The sequence below is a fragment of the Myxocyprinus asiaticus genome, chromosome 41, assembly GCF_019703515.2.
Source record: "Myxocyprinus asiaticus isolate MX2 ecotype Aquarium Trade chromosome 41, UBuf_Myxa_2, whole genome shotgun sequence".
Taxonomy (NCBI): Eukaryota; Metazoa; Chordata; class Actinopteri; order Cypriniformes; family Catostomidae; genus Myxocyprinus; species Myxocyprinus asiaticus.
In genome coordinates this window covers 21,540,689-21,559,612 of record NC_059384.1, presented here as the reverse complement: position 1 = coordinate 21,559,612, position 18,924 = coordinate 21,540,689, and the positions used below count along the sequence as shown (strand labels likewise).

Sequence of the window (18,924 nt, the reverse complement as noted above, 5' to 3'; positions counted from 1 at the left end):
ATGAAAGCAGAATAACATAAAATCATCTTGTTAATCAGATTGTCAATGGTGATTTCACAGACTTAAGTGAAAGTCACTCATGTTGGGCATAGATTAAGATATGCACCTGCACAGATATAAACACTGTAAAAATCACTTTGTGATTTTGCATGCACGTCATGAGATGTAATAAATTTGATGACAAGGATCACAATGTCCAGATGGAATGGATTTGCTTTTGATTTGGTCGCTCATGAATGATACAGGTTCATTTTTTCAGCCATAATAAAAGCATTAATTGAGTACAATTACTTGACCCATGCTGCCAGTAAAAGAAAACAATCACAAAAATGCTTACGCAAGTGATTTACAGATGGACAGACATCAAACCGGCACTAACCATCATAAACCAACCTGGATTCATGCTGGTCTAAGCTGGTCTTTTCAGCATGAAGCCAGAGTTCTAAGAGTGTTCCCAAATATGAAAATTTGCTTCATGCCATCCCAAATGTGACTTTCTTTCTTCTGCTGAACACAAAGATTTTTAGAAGAATATCTCAGCTCTGTAGGTCCATACAATGCAAGTGAAAGGTGGCCAGAACTTTGAAGCTCCAAAAAACACACAAAGAGAGCATAAAAGTAGTATATATATATATAACTCCAGTGGTTAAATCCATGTCTTCAGAAGTGATATGATAGGTATGGGTGAGAAACAGATCATTATTTAAGTCTTTGTTTACTATAAATTCTCAACCCTGCCCAGTAGATGGTGATTTGCACAAATGATGTGAATCGCCAAAAAACAAAAAAAGTGGAGATTTATAGTAAAAAGGACTAAAATATTGATTGGTTTCTCACCCACACCTATCATATCACTTCGGAAGACATGGATTCTTTTGGAGCTTCAAAATTTTGGTACCAATTCAGTTGCATTGTGAAGACCTACAGAGCTGAGGTATTCTTCTAAAAACTTTGTTTGTGTTCAGCAGAATAAAGAAAGTCATACACATCTGGGATGGCATGAAGGTGTGTAAATGATGAGAGAATGTAAATTTTTAGGTGAACTATCTCTTTAATTTTCTTACATTAAAGCCTGATCCGCTGCTCTCAAAAGCAGGGAGACAAATGCCATTATAAGAGAGAGAGAGAGAGAGAGAGAGAGAGAGAGAGAGAGAGAGAGAGAGAGAGAGAACAACAATTCTCATCCGTCATGTGGTCAGTGCTTTACAGCATCAGGAGTTTGTAGAGCTCAGATACAGTACATCACTTGCTCCTCCCAAGGGTAAGCAGCACAAAATTGCTCACACGCACCAGCCAGCTCTCAGCTAGACAGATGTAAAAAGATCTCAGTCACAGAGTGTTCACATCTTTCGATATCACAGATTTGATAAACAGATTTGACAATCTCTGAAGGTTCTGTAATGTGAGGAAATAATTAAACTTCATTTGATCTCTCAGTTTATCTCAGTAAATGTGCAACATTTTGCACTTCTGCCAAGCATTTGTCATTAAAACATGTCGAGGTCACATTTCAATCAATCAATCAATCAATCAATCAATCAATCAAAAGAAAGCAAAACCTTATTTTAGAACTATTATGATTTTGACAGTGACATTATTTTAAGATAAGTTTTATTACCCTAATGTGCCATGATTTTTTACCTTTGAGATTTTTGCAATTTCCATTATTCATGATTTTTTACAATATTTTATTTTACTGTTTTACGATACAAATTACTGTGATGCAATCATTTGTTTTATTTAAATTAGAATAAATAAAAGACAGTACAAGTCAACTACTACCATAATGTATCATTATTTTTTTGCATTTTAGTCCTGAGAATGATATTTTTTTTTTTTTTTTTTCATTATGGTACTGAGAATCAGAGGGTTTATGTGCTTAATTGTCATGAAAACAGTGTCACAATACCAAAAATCTTTATGTTCCTTAAAGAAATGTCCTTGGTTCAGTATAAGTTAAGCTCAGTCGACAGCATTTGTGACTATAGTGCGGCACTTTCAATGGAAGTTAATGGAGCAATAAGTAAGTGTTAAAATATGCACTTTTACAAATGTATAGCCACAATACATAAACATTATACGTGTTAACGTGATTTTAGTGTGATAAAATCTGTGTAAAGTTATATCCAATTTTACAAATTTGTTGTCATGACAACATAAACCTGTAAACCCTGTAATCTAGTAAACTATGGTAAATCTCTAATTTTATTATAGTAAAAATCATGTTGACACATATAATGTTTACATCTTGTGGCTATACTTTTGAAATAATGTGTATTCAAACATGTGTATTTAACATTTATGGACTTCACGCCTTAGTTTAACAGCAACTTTTGCTTTTATATGTTTTTTTAGCATGTTCTTGGGAAGATTCACCCCATCACTGTTGTCAAAGTCAGGGACTGGGCCTGGGAGGAAATGGATAGTTCACTCTTCAGCCACTCACATCTTTCAATTAAATGTGCTTGATTGAAGTCATGGGAGGCTTTGCTAAAATGGGGCATATTGATTTTCCTAATGGCCGTTTTGATGCCGTTACACGCCATTTGTTTTACACTGCAGCTGTGAGACTATGGTGACCATGGGAACCAAGGCAGGAGGAGAGCACACGGAGTGGCTGATGTCATAGCCCTGCACCTGTCCTCCTTACTCATTCACACAAAACAGTGTGTGAGAGAAAAAGAAAAGAGGCACTGCCCACACTACGACCACTAACATGCTTACTGACAGACAACTGCACATTTCTCATGTTTGCTCTGTACTAAAACAATGTGGGAGCATTTAGTGCCACCACTGTTGTAATTAGTCCTCATGTGGAAGCTTGGGAATGAAAAGCTTATACTGTTGTTTATAATAGAGATTAGAGTTAAAATGCCATGAAAGGTGCCTCTGTAGCTGCTTCATATACTAAAATTTGTTTGTGTACTCTTTTTTTTTTCATGAAGATTTAGCAAGGCAGCTTGAAGCATCCACAAGAGGTTTCCTCAAAGAGATAGTAAATAGATACATTTTTTTTGTTATAATCCATGCAAGCTCAAAGCAACATATTTGTAAGCTAATTGATGTTTTCATGTGCTCAAGTTTAGACCTACTAGATTATGAAAGCATGTGAATATGTTCTAGGATTCAGAAGCATTCCTGTCCTATGAGAAAGAGAAATGTGAGAATTCCTGAGATGTGATATCAGTTTAGACTAAAGAAAATTCCAGTCACCAAAACAACTGTATACATAGCCTGCACAAATATTTCAGCAAGTTTACAGATTTCTATGGAAGAATTTTATGTAAGCAGTTTTACAGAGTGTCTTTGGCCATGCACGGGAACATGACAATCGACATATTTCTACCGAATGTTCTGGTACCCTGTCATAGACCCTATTCTGCAGAGTTACTGACAAGCAGCATTTTACATCAGACATTTTTGCATCATTTTAAATGTGTTCATCATTTCCTATGGCGTTATTGGTAGCGTGTTGCACATTTGGTTCACATAATCAATTAACCATTCGGAGGTTGCATTTTTTTTCTCTGAGATTAAATTTTTACTCTGTTAACTTTTGTGTTGAGCTTTGGGTAAGGTTAATGCATCTGGTGCACATGGTTATGCATATGCTAATGCATATGGTTAATTAAATATGCATTACTGTTGAGTGTATTACATCTTTTACATCTAAAAACAACTCGATTTACAGCCTGCTTTTGGCACCACTCTGTGGAAATTTCACCCAGAAATAAGAGCTCACATGTGCCCATGTGTTCAACAACACTTCCAGCTTCAGCCACTGGGGGACAGTGATTCAAATTTCAGTGAGCACAGACCAATTTCAGCTGAAGAACTTTTGTCACTGAATTTTGTTCTCACTTTGGTGAATAGAACACCAATATTGTGGACATTTTCACAGTCTGTGTCAGTGGTTTGTCACCTTTAGAAATACACAGTTAGTATTTAGAATCAGAATGAGCTTTATTGCCAAGTGTGCTCACGTACACAAGGACTTTTATTTATTTTTGTATGTATTGTATGTAAGTGCACACAGAACATTACAGTGAGACACAGAATATAAAACAAAGTAAGAGTATAAACAGACATACAAAAAAAAAAAAAAAAAAAGGACATATAACATAGAATGGCATATGTACATGTGAAAATGGTAATATATGTGCAAGGTAGGGCCATTTATAGTTATTGAATTAAATATGAGTGAATTTACATATGTACATAAGATATTTATTTACATTATTGCACCATGGGGAGTCCTGAAGGCAGTTTAATTATTCATGTGGTAAATGACCTGAAGGTAAAAACTGTTCTTGTTTTTCTTTCTAAACCGTTCTTTCTAAACTTTTCTTTATCTATTCTGGTTATAAATAAATGTTTTAGTGCAGTCATTAGGCCTACATTGTAAATAATTACTATTTAGTAAATAAATATGAGAGTAAAAACAAAATATTTTACAAATCAACTGATAGTTAACAATGAATAAAAATGGTCTTACTTTAAGAATTAATATTTTAAATTCCACAGAACAAGGAGCGTAAACTGTTTATTGTAGTCTGTTTCAAAATTATCTACACTTGGCAGATACCCTCTAAAAATGGAGCATGCAAGTCAGCTGTGCTTTTGGACAATTTCTGGCTAAGGGTGACCATTGTAATATCAAATCTTCATTTCACACTCATTAAGTGGGAAAGAAGACTCATAGATATCAAGTTTAGTGAGAATATTGTGAGATGCTGAGAAAATTTAAACTGTGGGAAATTTGGTTTTAGCATTCTTCATGTTTGGTAACAGAGATCCCTGTGTTGCACACACATCTTATCTGGGGTGTAAAAAGTACTCAGAAATTATACTTAAGTGAAAGTATGGATACTGAGTGAAATCTTTACTTAATTAAAAGTCAAGGTATCTAGCTAAAAACATACTTGAGTGAAAGTAAAAAGTATTCACATTCAATTATACTTAAGTATTACAAAATTAAAAAGTATTTTTTTTCCTAGCTAGAATGACATCAAGATAGGAGATTGTTTGAGAGAGGATATTGTTAAATTCGATTGGTTTGTTAAGTCGCCTTTTTACTGTCTCTGACGACTGTTATGTTTCTCCCCAAGTGGCATTTGCAACCTGTTTAAAGAATCATGTTACAATAACTACATTTTTGCAAATGTATTTTTATGTGGCCTGCTGTACATAACACGACGATTTCCTGGTTGAATGAACACTAGATGCGCTAAAACAACAATTACTTTTATCCCCTTTCACACAAATCACGAGTAAAACGACAGACTATCAGTTCATTTACAACTTAAGTTTGATCAAATTGCTCGGTAGCTCAACTGATAGTGTTGCATACGAGTCCTGAAGAGTACGCGAGTCAAAACATGAGCCGAAAGTGTCATAGAAGCACCAAAACATTATGTGGTTGCTTCTTTATGACAATATCAGTTAAGTTTAGGTTTTATAGTTATTATAATGAATAGTTGCCTAACAACAACAACAATAATAATAGGGAGTAGAAATTCATAGATATTTATATTTAAATATGAAGGCAAGTGTACAAATAAATGACATGTACACATTTAATTACAAAGCCTATTGTTTATATATATATATATATATATATATATATATATATATATATATATGCAACGTGAATGATCATTTTTGACTTCATAATCATCCAATCTGAACTCAGACTGGAGATCAAGTTAGAATCCATTTTGCAGAAGAGTTTAATGAACAAATCCAAATCAGAAGTCTCAAACATGGTCAGTAACAGGCAAAGGTTGATATCAGGCAAACAATAAACAGGCAGAATATCATAACATGAGGCAAGATGAGAATACACTGGTAAAACGCTCAGTAAGGCAGGTGAACTGGCAATACTTCGCAATGTGCACATGGAAGCACATGGCTTTTAAACAGGAAGTGACTGTAGAAGGAACGGAGTGGAGTCAATATTCGGGAGAGGGCTCCCTCTGGTGGTGGGATGAGTGAGTCTCTGGTTGTGGCCTTACAGTAGCAGGCGTTTAGAATAAAGTTTAGGACAAAAACCATCAGTGTTTCTCACTTTGTGCTCATAGTTTTGAATAAATACATTACATTCAGTCGGGTGGTCACATACGGTTTATCTAACAAATATTTCAACATATCCGAAGCTCAAAACAGATCCAAAATTCCGCCTCTGCAGATGGTCGGAACTCCACACAGCCACCATGTGACGCTCCATTTGAAATGACTGACCACTGGTCTGTCATCTTTCGTTTGTCAGATACAGTGAAAAGGCGGCTTCAGTCCAGTAAGACAAAATAAAATGATTGCAAAAAATGTAATGAGCACTTTTCAAGCAAAAATGTAATTGTAAAGAGTAAAAAGCACTATTTTTTCTTTGGAAATGTAATTAAGTAAAAGTGCAATTATTCAGTTTAAACTGCACTCGAGAAAAGTACAAATCCCCAAAAAATAATAAGTATAATACTCAAGTATTTTTACTCAATTACTTTACACCTCTGCTTCTTATGTAGAGATATACAAAACTATGCAAAGTGCAGCTTATTGTTATGTATTACGCAACATATAATTTACAATTAGACAAGGTTTAAACCTTTTAGATTTAAAGGGATAGTTCACCCAAAAATGAAAATTCTCTCATCATTTCCTCACCTTCATGCCATCCCAGATGTGTATGACTTCCTTTCTTCTGCTGAACACAAACAAAGATTTTTAGAATAATATTTCAACTCTGTAGGTCCTCACAATGCAAGTTAATAGGTACCAACATTTTACACCAATATGCACATAAACACAGCATAAAAGGAATACATAAGACTCCAGTAGTTACATCCATGTCTTCAGAAGCAATATGATAGGTGTGGGTGAGAAACAGATCAATATTTAAGTCCGTTTTTACCATAAATTCTCCTCCCTGCCCATTAGGTGGCGATATGAACAACTAATGCAAATCATCAAAAACAATAGAAGAAGATTGTGAAAGTGAAAGTGGAGATTTATAGCAAAAAGTTACTAAAATATTGATCTGTTTCTCACCCACACCTATCATATGAAGATGTGGATTTAACCACTGGAGTCGTATGGATTCATTTTAATGCTGCCTTTATGTACTTTTGGAGCATGGATATGGATTTTTTGGTGAATTATCCCTTTAAGGCAAAGCAATTATGTACTAGATGTACCACTGTGCTGTTCAAATTCTTTAAATTCATTCATGACAACTCTCAGAATAATAATGGGGGGAATCTTCTGTAAGTACCACAGGTGTCATGGTGGCACAGAGGAGCGCTTTTAAATTAAAAGAAGTGCCCACAAAAAAAATAAATAAATAAAAAAAAACAAAAAAAAAAACAACAAAAAAAATAAAAATAAAAAAAAAATAAAAAAAACAGCTGACTCACAAACCATTTCATGCTCTTTTTCAAGTAATTTCAAATTCATATTTATTCTGACGTGACCAGAAGTGGTGTTGTCTGTGACGGTGAATCGTTTACTCTGTAATTAGTCCACCCACTTCCACCAGTTCACTCCATTCACAGTGCAAGCATGATAGGTGGGCTGGGTATTATCATATTGACGAATGAATGACAGGACACTGAACAATCAAATGTAGAGTTTATCTCCACTCATGTGACTTTTTGCCTATATTCCACAGTTATCCCACTCACATTCACGCCACCCTTTAGGAGCTCATTGAGATCATAATGAGCTGAAGGGAGGCAATGCCTTCCTCTGAAACTTAACCGCTAGAGTTGCTGTTGGACTGTGTAATTTTAGAAATATGACTGATATACACATTATTTGAGCACACATTTTGTAATATTTAATGTGTTTTATGTACTGTATGTACTGTCAGTTCTTTTTCTCATCCAAATTTTTTGAGGAGGCACTGCCTCCTTTGCCTCATCAGAGAAAATACCACTGATACAATTCCCTTGAAGCAGATCTAGACAAGTGGTGCTGGGGAAGAGGAGGGTTTTAGAGAGAAAACTGCCATAGCATGCTGCAGTGAAACAAACTTACCTGTGAAAAACTGAGGCAATAAATGTTAGGCAAAGAGAGACATAAATTGATTAGCTAAGAGGTAACATGTCAAGGACCTACAGTATCAACTTCGCCAATGAGTGTGCAAGCCAACTGGCTAACAGATTGCATGTTCAAAGAACTTATCAGCTTTCACCATGCAGAGTTTCATGACTGAACTTCATTTTCAGGATAATTTTCGACTACTTTATACCTAATTAACCCTACCTAGACTGTATATAGTATACTGTATACAGTAAATACTGTATATACAGTAAAAACTCAGTAAAAAAAAAAAAGTCCTCTCACTTTCAACTGCTTTTATTTTCAGCAAACTTAACATGTGTAAATATTTGTATGAACATAAAACAAGTTTCACAGACAAGTGACTAACAGAAATGGGGGGGGGGGGGGGAGGTTGGTCAAAATCAAAAGTAACAGTCAGTATCTGGTGTGGCTACCAGCTGCATTAAGTACTGCAGTGCATCTCCTCCTCATGGACTGCACCAGATTTGCCAGTTCTTGCTGTGAGATGTTACCCCACTCTTCCACCAAGGCATTTGCAAGTTCATGGACATTTCTGGGGGGAATGGCCCTAGCCCTCACCCTCCAATCCAACAGGTCCCACACGTGCTCAATGGGACTGAGATCCGGGCTCTTCACTAGGCCATGGCAGAACACTGATATTCCTGTCTTGCAGGAAATCACACACAGAACGAGCAGTATGGCTGGTGGCTTTGTCATGCTGGAGGGTCATGTCAGGATGAGCCTGCAGGAAGGGTACCACATGAGGGAGGAGGATGTCTTCCCTGTAACACACAGTATTGAGATTGCTTGCAGTGACAACAAGCTCAGTCCGATGATGCAGTGACACACCGCCCCAGAACATGACGGACCCTCCACCTCCAAATCGATCCCGCTCCAGAGTACAGGCCTCGGTGTAACGCTCATTGTTTTGACGATAAATGCAAGTCTGACCATCACCCCTGGTGAGACAAAACCATGACTCATCAGTGAAGAGCACTTTTTGCCAGTTCTGTCTGATCCAGCGAAAGTGAGTTTGTGCCCATAGGCGACGTTGTTGCCGGTAATGTCTGGTAAGGACCTGCCTTACAACAGGGCTACAAGCCCTCAGTCCAGCCTCTCTCAGCCTATTGCAGACAGTCTGAGCACTAATGGAGGGATTGTGCGTTCCTGATGTAACTCGGGCAGTTGTTGTTGCCATCCTGTACCCACTGTTGAGAGGGTTACATTTGAAATGTATCCCACTACAGATTACAGAATACATGTTGTAAAATGTAATTTGTAACATATTCCGTTAGATTACTCAAGGTCAGTAACGTATTCTAAATACTTTGGATTACTTCTTCAGCACTGGTAGATTGTTTCACTTGTTTTGACTATAAAAACTCAGTACAGTACAGTAAGATAAAATACACGTTAAAAATACATTCTCTGAAAAACCTAAATATCTTATGCAGTGTTGTTTCTAAAACAAGATAAATCTAATTGATCTTGTTTTTAAGGAATTTTAGATATTTTTACAGGAAAACAATACAAAAATTATTATCAAGAATAAGATTTCTGCCCTAATATCAAAGGTCTTACTAGAAAAAAGAAATTATGATCCAACGTGAATTTTCTTGATAAAAAAATATGATCGTGCCTGGTAACATGTGCATGTAAAATGGCTAGAAATAGCATTTTAGCTTAGCGTAAAGCTGACAATTTACACAAGGTTTATTTCTATTTTTTGTGCTCCAAACTTACTTCAAACGTACTTCTCTGTCTGCTCGTATGAATGTAACACATCATAAGAAAGTGTTTCAACGCTGCTCAAGTGCACTTTGGATCGCATCATTTATATGTATATGTACTAAATATTAAATGAAACAAATGACAATAAAATGCAAAGTAATGTCTTCCGTAATCAAAATACTTTTTGAATGTAACTGTATTCTAATTACCAATGATTTAAATTGTAACTGTAGTGGAATACAGTTACTTATATTTTGTATTTTAAATACGTAATCCCGTTAAATGTATTCCGTAACTCTCCAACCCTGCTTGTACCTGTCCCGCAGGTGTGATATTCAGATGTACCGATCCTGTGCATGTATTGTTACATGTGGTCTGCCACTGCGAGGACGATCAGCTGTCCTTTCTGTCTCCCTGTAGTGCTGTACTACATCTCACAGTACGGACATTGCAATTTATTGCCCTGGACACATCTGCAGTCCTCATGCCTCCATGCAGCATGCCTAAGGCACGTTCACACAGATGAGCAGGGACCCTGGGCTTCTTTCTTTTGGTGTTTATCAGAGTCATTAGAAAGGTCTCTTTAGTGTCCTAAGTTTTTATAACTGTGACCTTAATTCCCTACCGTCTGTAAGCTGTTAGTGTCTTAATGACCGTTCCACAGGTGCATGTTCATTAATTGTTTATGGTTCATTGAACAAGCATGGAAAACATTGTTTAAACCCTTTACAATAAAGATCTGTAAAGTTATTTGGATTTTTACAAAATTATCTTTAAAATACAGTGTCCTGAAAAAGGGACGTTTATTTTTTTTCCTGAGTTTATATATACACTGTACACTCACTTACCACTTTATTAGGTACACCTGTACACCTATAGTTTCATACAATTATCTAATCAGCCAATCGTGTGGAAGCAGTGCAATGCATAAAATAATTCAGATACGGGTCAGGAGCTTCAGTTCATGTTCACATCAACCATCAGAATGGGGAAAAATGGGATCTCAGTGATTTTGAACTTGGCATGATTTTTGGTGCCAGACAGGCTGGTTTGAGTATTTCTGTAACTGCTGATCTCCTGGGATTTTTACACACAACAGTTTCTGGAGTTTACTCAGAATGGTGCCAAAAGCAAAAAATGTCCAGTGATCAGCAGTTCTGCGGACAGAAATGCCTTGTTGATGAGAGAGGTCAACGGAGAATGGCCAGACTGGTTTGAGCTGACATAAAGGCTACGGTAACTCAGATAACCACTCTGTAAAATTGAAGTGAGCAGAATAGCATCTCAGAATGCACAACATGTCGAACCTTAAGAGAGATGGGCTACAACAGTTGAAGACCACGACGGGTTTCGCTTCTGTCAGCCAAGAACAGAAAGCTGAGCCTGCAGTGGGCACAGGCTCCCCAATACTGGACAGTTAAAGACTGGAAAAACATAGCCTTGTCTGATGAATCTCGATTTATTGCTGAGGTACACAGATTGTAGGCCCACTGCAGCCTCGGTGTAAGAACAGTTACACTAGAGGATGCAGTCATACAAAGTTTTTCATAACACAGCTGAACTGACATCTGCCTAGAATAATTGAATGATAAATCATTTTTTCGTTTGCCAGGCGTGCACATTTCCATCCTCTGCCACGCACCTTACATGCTTATAAGTTTATATATGATAAGGGAGATACATGAGATCACAATCTGGTCATGTGAAGAATGTCAACAAGTATATTTCCCCTTCACCCACAGGGTCTCAGTCATTGCCCCCCATCCTGCCATTCCTGCAGATGTAATGTAAAGTGCTGACAGCTGTGGCCAAAGTGCAGCGGCTGTGTGAGAGTGTTCTAACCAAGTGGAAACCCAATATCTCTGTGAAATAGCCAGTGGATTAAGAACTTTTGATAAGCCTTTCAGACATTTCTATTTGCTTAACTGCATGTGGTGGTGGGGTGGGGGGTGGGGGGAGGGGGGTGTGTGTATGTATATATATATATATATATATATATATATATATATATCAAAAGTTTGGAATAATGTACAGATTTTGCACTTATGGAAAGAAATTGGTACTTTTATTCACCGAAGTGGCATTCAACTGATCACAATGTATAGTCAGGACATTAATAACATGAAAAATTTGAAAAAAATAGTAAACAACTTCAAAGAGTACTCATAAAAAAATCATCCATGTGCAGCAATGACAGCTTTGCAGATCCTTGGCATTCTAGCTGTCAGTTTGTCCAGACACTCAGGTGACATTTCACCCCACACTTCCTTTAGCACTTGCCATAGATGTGGCTGTCTTGTCGTGCACTTCTCACGCACCTTACAGTCTAGCTGATCCCACAAAAGCTCAATGGGGTTAAGATCCATAACACTCTTTTCCAATTATCTGTTGTCCAATGTCTGTTTCTTTGCCCACTCTAACCTTTTCTTTTTGTTTTTCTGTTTCAAAAGTGGCATTGAATTCTACCTGCTCAACACCAGTTTCATGTACACCAGTAAAGAGAAGACTCATGAATGTTGACCTTATGGGAAGAATTGCAATGAAGCTGTCAGCTGAGGTCATGTGAGGTGTCTATTTCTCAAACTAGAGATTCTGATGTACTTATCCTCTTGTTTAGTTGTATATCTGGCCTTCCACATCTCTTTCTGTCCTTGTTAGAGACAGTTGTCCTTTGTCTTTGAAGACTGTAGTGCACACCTTTGAGTGAAATCTTCAGTTTTTTTTTTTAGTTTTTTGGCAATTTCAAGCATTGTATAGCCTTTATTCCTCAAAACAATGATTGACTGATGAGTTTTTTAAATGTATTTATTTATTTATTTATTTTTTAAAGTGAATGGAGCCTGAGGCTGTGAGTCCCTGCCTACATTTCCTTTTTTCTTCCATGGAAGAGAGTCATATAGGTTTGGAACAACATGAGGGTGAGTAAATGATTACATAATTTTCATTTTTAGGTGAATTGTCTATTTAAGCTAGTCTATTATTAGCCTGTTACCTAATTCTAGGTTAAACAACTCATTGTCCCAGTTCATGGCAGATAATACATTCATGCTGTCTATGTTATCAGTGGTACTGAGATCACAAGTGTGATCACTGTGGGAAAAGTTATATGGGGGAAAGGGGAGGAGAAATCCCTAATCCAGAGTGACCCTGCCAAATCCCAAAACTTAAATGCTTGGTGCTTGGTATGCCACAGGGCAAGCTTTGAGATGCTCGTGAGGAGGGGTGCAAGATACAGTCTTCATATTCAGGAGATGCTGAATGACCTTGAACTTTGGGTACTTTTATAATGGCCTTGTATTGATGTCCTGTCTGGGCTTCTTTGCGATTTGAAATTAAGGCTGCAGCTGTTGCATTGAGCCTTCAGCAAGGACGTTAAATATCTTATACCACTGCAAAACAGGACACAAATTTGTTGGAAAGCAAGTTCTCCACTCTGAGGAACAGGTGCAGTCACAATGTCCATCGGTTCAGTGAGTGATCCTGAAGACGTCCAGGAGCTGTCAATCACTGGCATGGACGAACGTTCTCTAGAAAACTCAGACGATGAATTCAGTGTCGATGACAATCTGAAAGGAAAGACAAAACGACCACGAGTTGGTGCCAACGACAACAACAAGCAGCAAATGAAGATGGCAAAAGATGGCCGACAGTCTCAGAGAAACGCAGCTAATGCCAGAGAGAGGGCGCGGATGAGAGTTCTGAGTAAAGCTTTCTCACGGCTGAAGACCAGCCTGCCATGGGTACCTGCAGACACCAAACTGTCAAAGCTGGACACGCTGCGTCTGGCATCCAGCTATATATCTCACCTCAGACTACTCTTACAAGAGGACAGATACGAGAACGACTTTGTTCATCCTGTAAACTTGGTATGAGTGAGTGTTGTCCGACTTTATAATTGGATTTTATATTCATCCACATCTGGTCAAGAAGTTTGTTTGGTGTTTTTATTGTTCACTATTATGCCCATAAATAAATCTGCACTAAAAATTTTTTTTTTATGTGGTAACATATATGGTCTGGTCTGATTCAAGTCAAAAGTGTTATCAAAGATGTCTGAATCAACCTGAATACATTAGGCTACACCATCAAAACTAATTTTTAAGGGTTTGGTCAGATAGAAATAGCTCCAGGTTGCAGGTTACCACTTTTTGCAGTGTGATATATGGCAATATCTATTGCTAAGACACATATGTGTGTTCATAAATGGTTTTCGATAAAAAGTTTCATACTTGTACATGCACTGTACATGTAACTAATATACATTTTTAAATACTAATTTTTTCATACAACCCCAATTACAAAAAAGTTGAGACAGTATGAAAAATGCTAATAAAAACAAAAAGGAGTGATTTGTAAATTACATTCAGCCTTTGCTATATTGAAAGCACTACAACTACACATTATATGATGTTTTAACCTGTGAATTTTATAGTTTTTTAAAAAACGTACAGTAATTTCAAATCAGTTGATTGCAACACGCTCCAAAAAAGTTGAGACAGGGGCAATTTAAGACTAATAACAATTTGACGAGTTGAAATAACAAGGCGATGTGAAACAGGAGATGTTAAACAGGTGAGGCAGTTGTGTCATAGTACTGTATTCTGTATAAGGAGCCTCCAAAAACAGCCTAGTCCTTCAAGAGCAAGGATCATTCCAGACTTGTCAATTTGCCAAGAGATGCTTCAGCAAATAATCCAGCACTTTGAGAACAATGTTCCCCAAAGACAAACTGGAAGGATTTTGGGCATTTCACCTTCTACAGTGCACAATATAGTTAAAAGATTCAAGGAATCTGGTCAAATCTCAGTGCGTAAAGGGCAAGACGAAAACCACTTCTGAACGCGCATGATCTCTGATCCCTCAGACGTCACTGTCTTAAAAAACGGCATTCATCTGTAATGGATATCATGAACATGGGTTTGGGATTACTTTAGTAAACCTTTGTTAGTCAGCAATACTCGATGCTGTATCCACAGATGCAAGTTAAGTTACTTATTATGCAAAGCAGAAGCCATACATCAACACTGTCCAGAAGCGCTGACGACTTCTCTGGGCTCGGTCTCATCTTAGATGGAAAGTAGAACGGTGTAACTGTGTATTTTGGTACACATTTGGTCTACATTTCAAAACGTTTTTGAAAAACACAGCTATCGTATTATCTGGGCCAAAGAGGAAAAGGACCATCAAAGCTGTTATTAGTGTCAGGTACAAAAGCCAGTGTCTGTATGGGCCAAGGGTGTGTTAGTGCCCATAGCATGGGTAACTCACACATCTGTGAGAACACCATGAATGCAGACAGATATGTCAAAATTTTGGAGCAACATATACTGCCATCCAGCACCATCTTTTCCAGCATCCTGCATTTTACAGCAGGACAACTTCAAACCACATACTGTCTGGATTACAAGTGCATGGCTGTGTGAGCAGACAGTGTGGGTGCTAGATTGGCCTGCCTGCAGTCCTGACCTGTCTCCAATTGAGAATGCATTATGAAGCACACCATATGGCAATGAAGACCCTGTACAATTGTGCAGCAAAAGACCTACATAATGGATGAATGGGGGAAAGTTCCACTTTCTAAATTTAACAAATTTGTGTCTTCAGTGCCCAAATGCTTAATAAGTGTTATTAGAACAAATGGTGATGTTTCACTGTGGAAAACACTCGATTGTCCCAACTTTTTTGGAGCGTGTTGCAATCATCTGATTTGAAATGATTGTACATTTAAACAAAAACCATAAATTTCACAAGGTAAAACATCATATAATGTGTAGTTGTAGTACTTTCAATATAGCAAAGGGTGAATATAATTTACACATCACTCATTTTTGTTTTTGTTAGCATTTTTCATACTGTCCCAACTTTTTCGGAATTGGGGTTGTATACGTAACATCCATTTCCCCAAATAATTATGGAATTTTAATGTGTTAATTTATGTTCAAATATATGAATTATAAATGTATGTGTGTGTTCATATATCAGATTCCTGTATTGGACTTTAGTACATATTTTAAATTCTTACTTACTAAATTCTTACATATATCATTAAAAAAAAGGTACCAAAAAGTACTATGGTACAACATTGTTTTTTGGACAGGTACCATGATAGTACCATATTCTACAAAAATACCTTAATGGGAGTATCATGAAATGCCAAGTTACATGAATATGGTAATCATTTAGTGCAATGGCATTTACTAAAACACCATGGTATTAACATCTACAACCCCCACTGTACCATGATACCAGCATAGTACCTTTTTGTAAGGGATTTAAAATATTTTATCCTCAATGCTAAATGTGAATATGCCTGAATGAGACTACCTTGCCTACATATGTTGTCTCTAAGTCTGCATAAATACAGTATATGACACATTCAAGTCAAGTCAGTTCTATCAGAGATTTTAAAGTCTACATATTTGCAAAAGCCTAGCCTATTTAATGTATTGCACATGTACATCTCTGTGTAGTACACTGAACAGGTTTCAATGCATTTCATGCCATTTAACCTGCAATATGTGGAAAACATTTTTATTCTTATTTCACAGACCTGGCCTTTTGGGGTCTCAGCACGATTAGAGGACACCAAAGACATTCCCACAGCGATCAGACTATGTGGAGCTACAGCATAAACATCTGGCACCTCTCTGTCTTTTTCTTTTTTATCTCACACTCTCTCTCTCTCTTTACTGTCTGTACTCATGCACTTCCTTTGAACTTAAAGCAAGGGCCATTACACTGTGAAGACTACATGTGCTACATACAAGTAAATAAATAGTAGCAAAATCATTGGAAACCATCTGTCTTCATAGTCTTTAATGCCTGCATATAAATTTGGAATTAAGTTAAAGACGTTTCTTTAATGGCATTCTATTACTAGAAAGTAAGAAAAGAGTATCACTTATGCTTGATTGTTTTGCTTATAATAATGATAAAGTGATGATGTTTATTCTAGCAAAGAAATGCAAATATTACTACATATGCAGTATATGTTTCATTAATTTTAAATGCTTTCTGTATTACTACCAAGGCAGTAACACTTGAAATATTGGAATCTATTGCTTAGGTCAGAAAAGGGGAGAAATAAAATAAAAAATACAAATGGATTGCATCACCATGGAAATACACAAAATGAAAAAGTTATTGTTTTAAGGCAAATGCAATACTTCTAACCACCCGCCAGACATGTAAAGATCATATTTTAGATAGGATGTTTTCCTATAAAATCACTCTGTCAGCTTGACTGGAGGAAGTTAATCTTCTTTAGTTTGTTTATCCTGGGAGATGTTTAGATTTTTTATTTATTTATTTTTTTCACTAAGCAGCAGTATGACTTATGTAATTAATGCTACAGATGGAATAGGACAGTAAATATCCCTGGTATCTTGGCATTTGTTCACATGTTTTCTAGTACCCAAAAGTGTGTTTGTTAATTTATGATTGTAAAGTTTGTTATTTGGTCAATGATTTGTATTCTTAACTCTACTACACTCTCACTGAAACTAATCGCTCAATGTCTATGTCTACATCACTTAAATGTCCCATTTAATCAGGCATAATAAACTATCTTCCTCTTTCTGTATGAGATGATGAGCGTAAAATGTCATTATATGTGTAATTCATTTATAGAACTCAGTACACATGTGTGATTATGATAACACGATCAAGTGTATCACATTTAGCTTGTTGAATCTGTGATATACTTGTTCATTTGTTTGGTTATTCTGTTTTTCAGTATTGGCTTTTTTTTTTTTTTTTTTTAAGGAATAGGCTACTATGATAAATGTTAGTGAAAGCTATTTGTTCATAATAATCATCATTGTGCCAGCTTGCTTAATGCATTTAATATAGACATAATCAAATATTTGATTTAGTTTCTAAAAGGTAAAAAAGGTCTCTTGCAGAATGCATTAGTAACTAACAGACTGTAGTGCAGTAACTTGTACTGCATCGAAAAATGCGGTGTAATTTCAAAGATAAACTGTGTCAAAGGTTAATTTCTTAAGTGCATTTTCAAAATATGCTTAAAAAACATTTTACGCCATGTTTTCCAGAGAATTTGCAGAGAATCAATTGAAAAGATATTCACTCAGATCATTTAATTGTTTGAAAAGGTTTTTGAACTTTTTTATGTCTTTGTGCTGCCTACAAACAGATATATCACACATTTTGACCAATGAATTTGTATAATTTTTCCATCACTTTTCTAACATTTGTGATTACTGGATAAGACTATATATTTTTTAAATCATCAAAAGCAATTTCTAGTGACTGAAATATTTTAAAGCCAAGCATAATTAGAAAAATGTATAGTCGCTATGGACATTTCTGTTACTCTTTATGATTTTGTTAATTTCCATGACTTTTCCAGGAATGGAATTTACAGTTTTAAAATTTCCTGACATTTCCAAGTTTTAAATGACAGTGGAAACCCACTGAATTCTTTGAGAAGTACAAAAATGTAACATTGTGTGAGTTTTGCCCAAGTTGGAAGAGCCCATGTGCACAGTGGTAATTATAATGTTGCAGTTTGAAGAGGAAGCCGACTTTTCATCACGTTCGTGGAGGATTGCAGCTGTCGAGCAGTTAGTTTCCCAGAACACTGAACTGGTCCCCTGAGATCCTCTCACAGGAGATGAAGCACTTTGTCAGGCAAGGACAGCTAAGAAATGGCTCTCACATTCTCGACCTCTGATGAGCGCTCTGGGCTTCACTGAGCTCACAGTGAGTTAAAATAAAAGGATGTGTACAATACACATTGTACATTTCATGCATCATACATACGAATTTAATAAATACATTGTTTTAAGTATAAGATTCATGATTTAGTCATCACATAAATACATTAATAGTTCCATCTAGTGGTGACAGGTTGCTTGTTCTGGCCACATGGATATAATATGTATATATAATAGGCCTATAATTTGTTTGATTGGCCGAACTAATAAAATCTGCAGACAGCGAAACAGCCAAGTTCAACATTCCTTCACATTTTGAAAGTAAAATATTTCCCATTAGTTATATGATTTATACAAGTGGATATCGCACTCATATCAAAAACAGAAAAAAAGGAAAAATAGATATAATTCTCGTATGGAGAAAAAATACAGTATCTTAATTTGTTTTAGTTTTATA

The 18,924-nt window shown here is 36.4% G+C and overlaps 1 protein-coding gene across 2 annotated transcripts; it reads left to right on the top strand.

The window, feature by feature from the left end:
- The first annotated feature begins 13,173 nt into the window (after positions 1-13,173).
- On the top strand, positions 13,174-16,460 carry LOC127432006 (transcription factor 21-like). Of its 2 annotated transcripts, none has more exons than XM_051682734.1 (2): positions 13,174-13,661; positions 16,338-16,460. In XM_051682734.1, exon 1 carries the CDS (start codon positions 13,245-13,247, stop codon positions 13,659-13,661), a length of 417 nt encoding a protein of 138 aa, XP_051538694.1. In that variant the 5' UTR covers positions 13,174-13,244; the 3' UTR covers positions 16,338-16,460. The 2 variants fall into 2 exon arrangements, with proteins under 2 accessions (XP_051538694.1, XP_051538693.1); XM_051682733.1 differs by having other exon boundaries at positions 13,174-13,655; positions 16,338-16,421.
- The last annotated feature ends 2,464 nt before the right edge of the window (positions 16,461-18,924 follow it).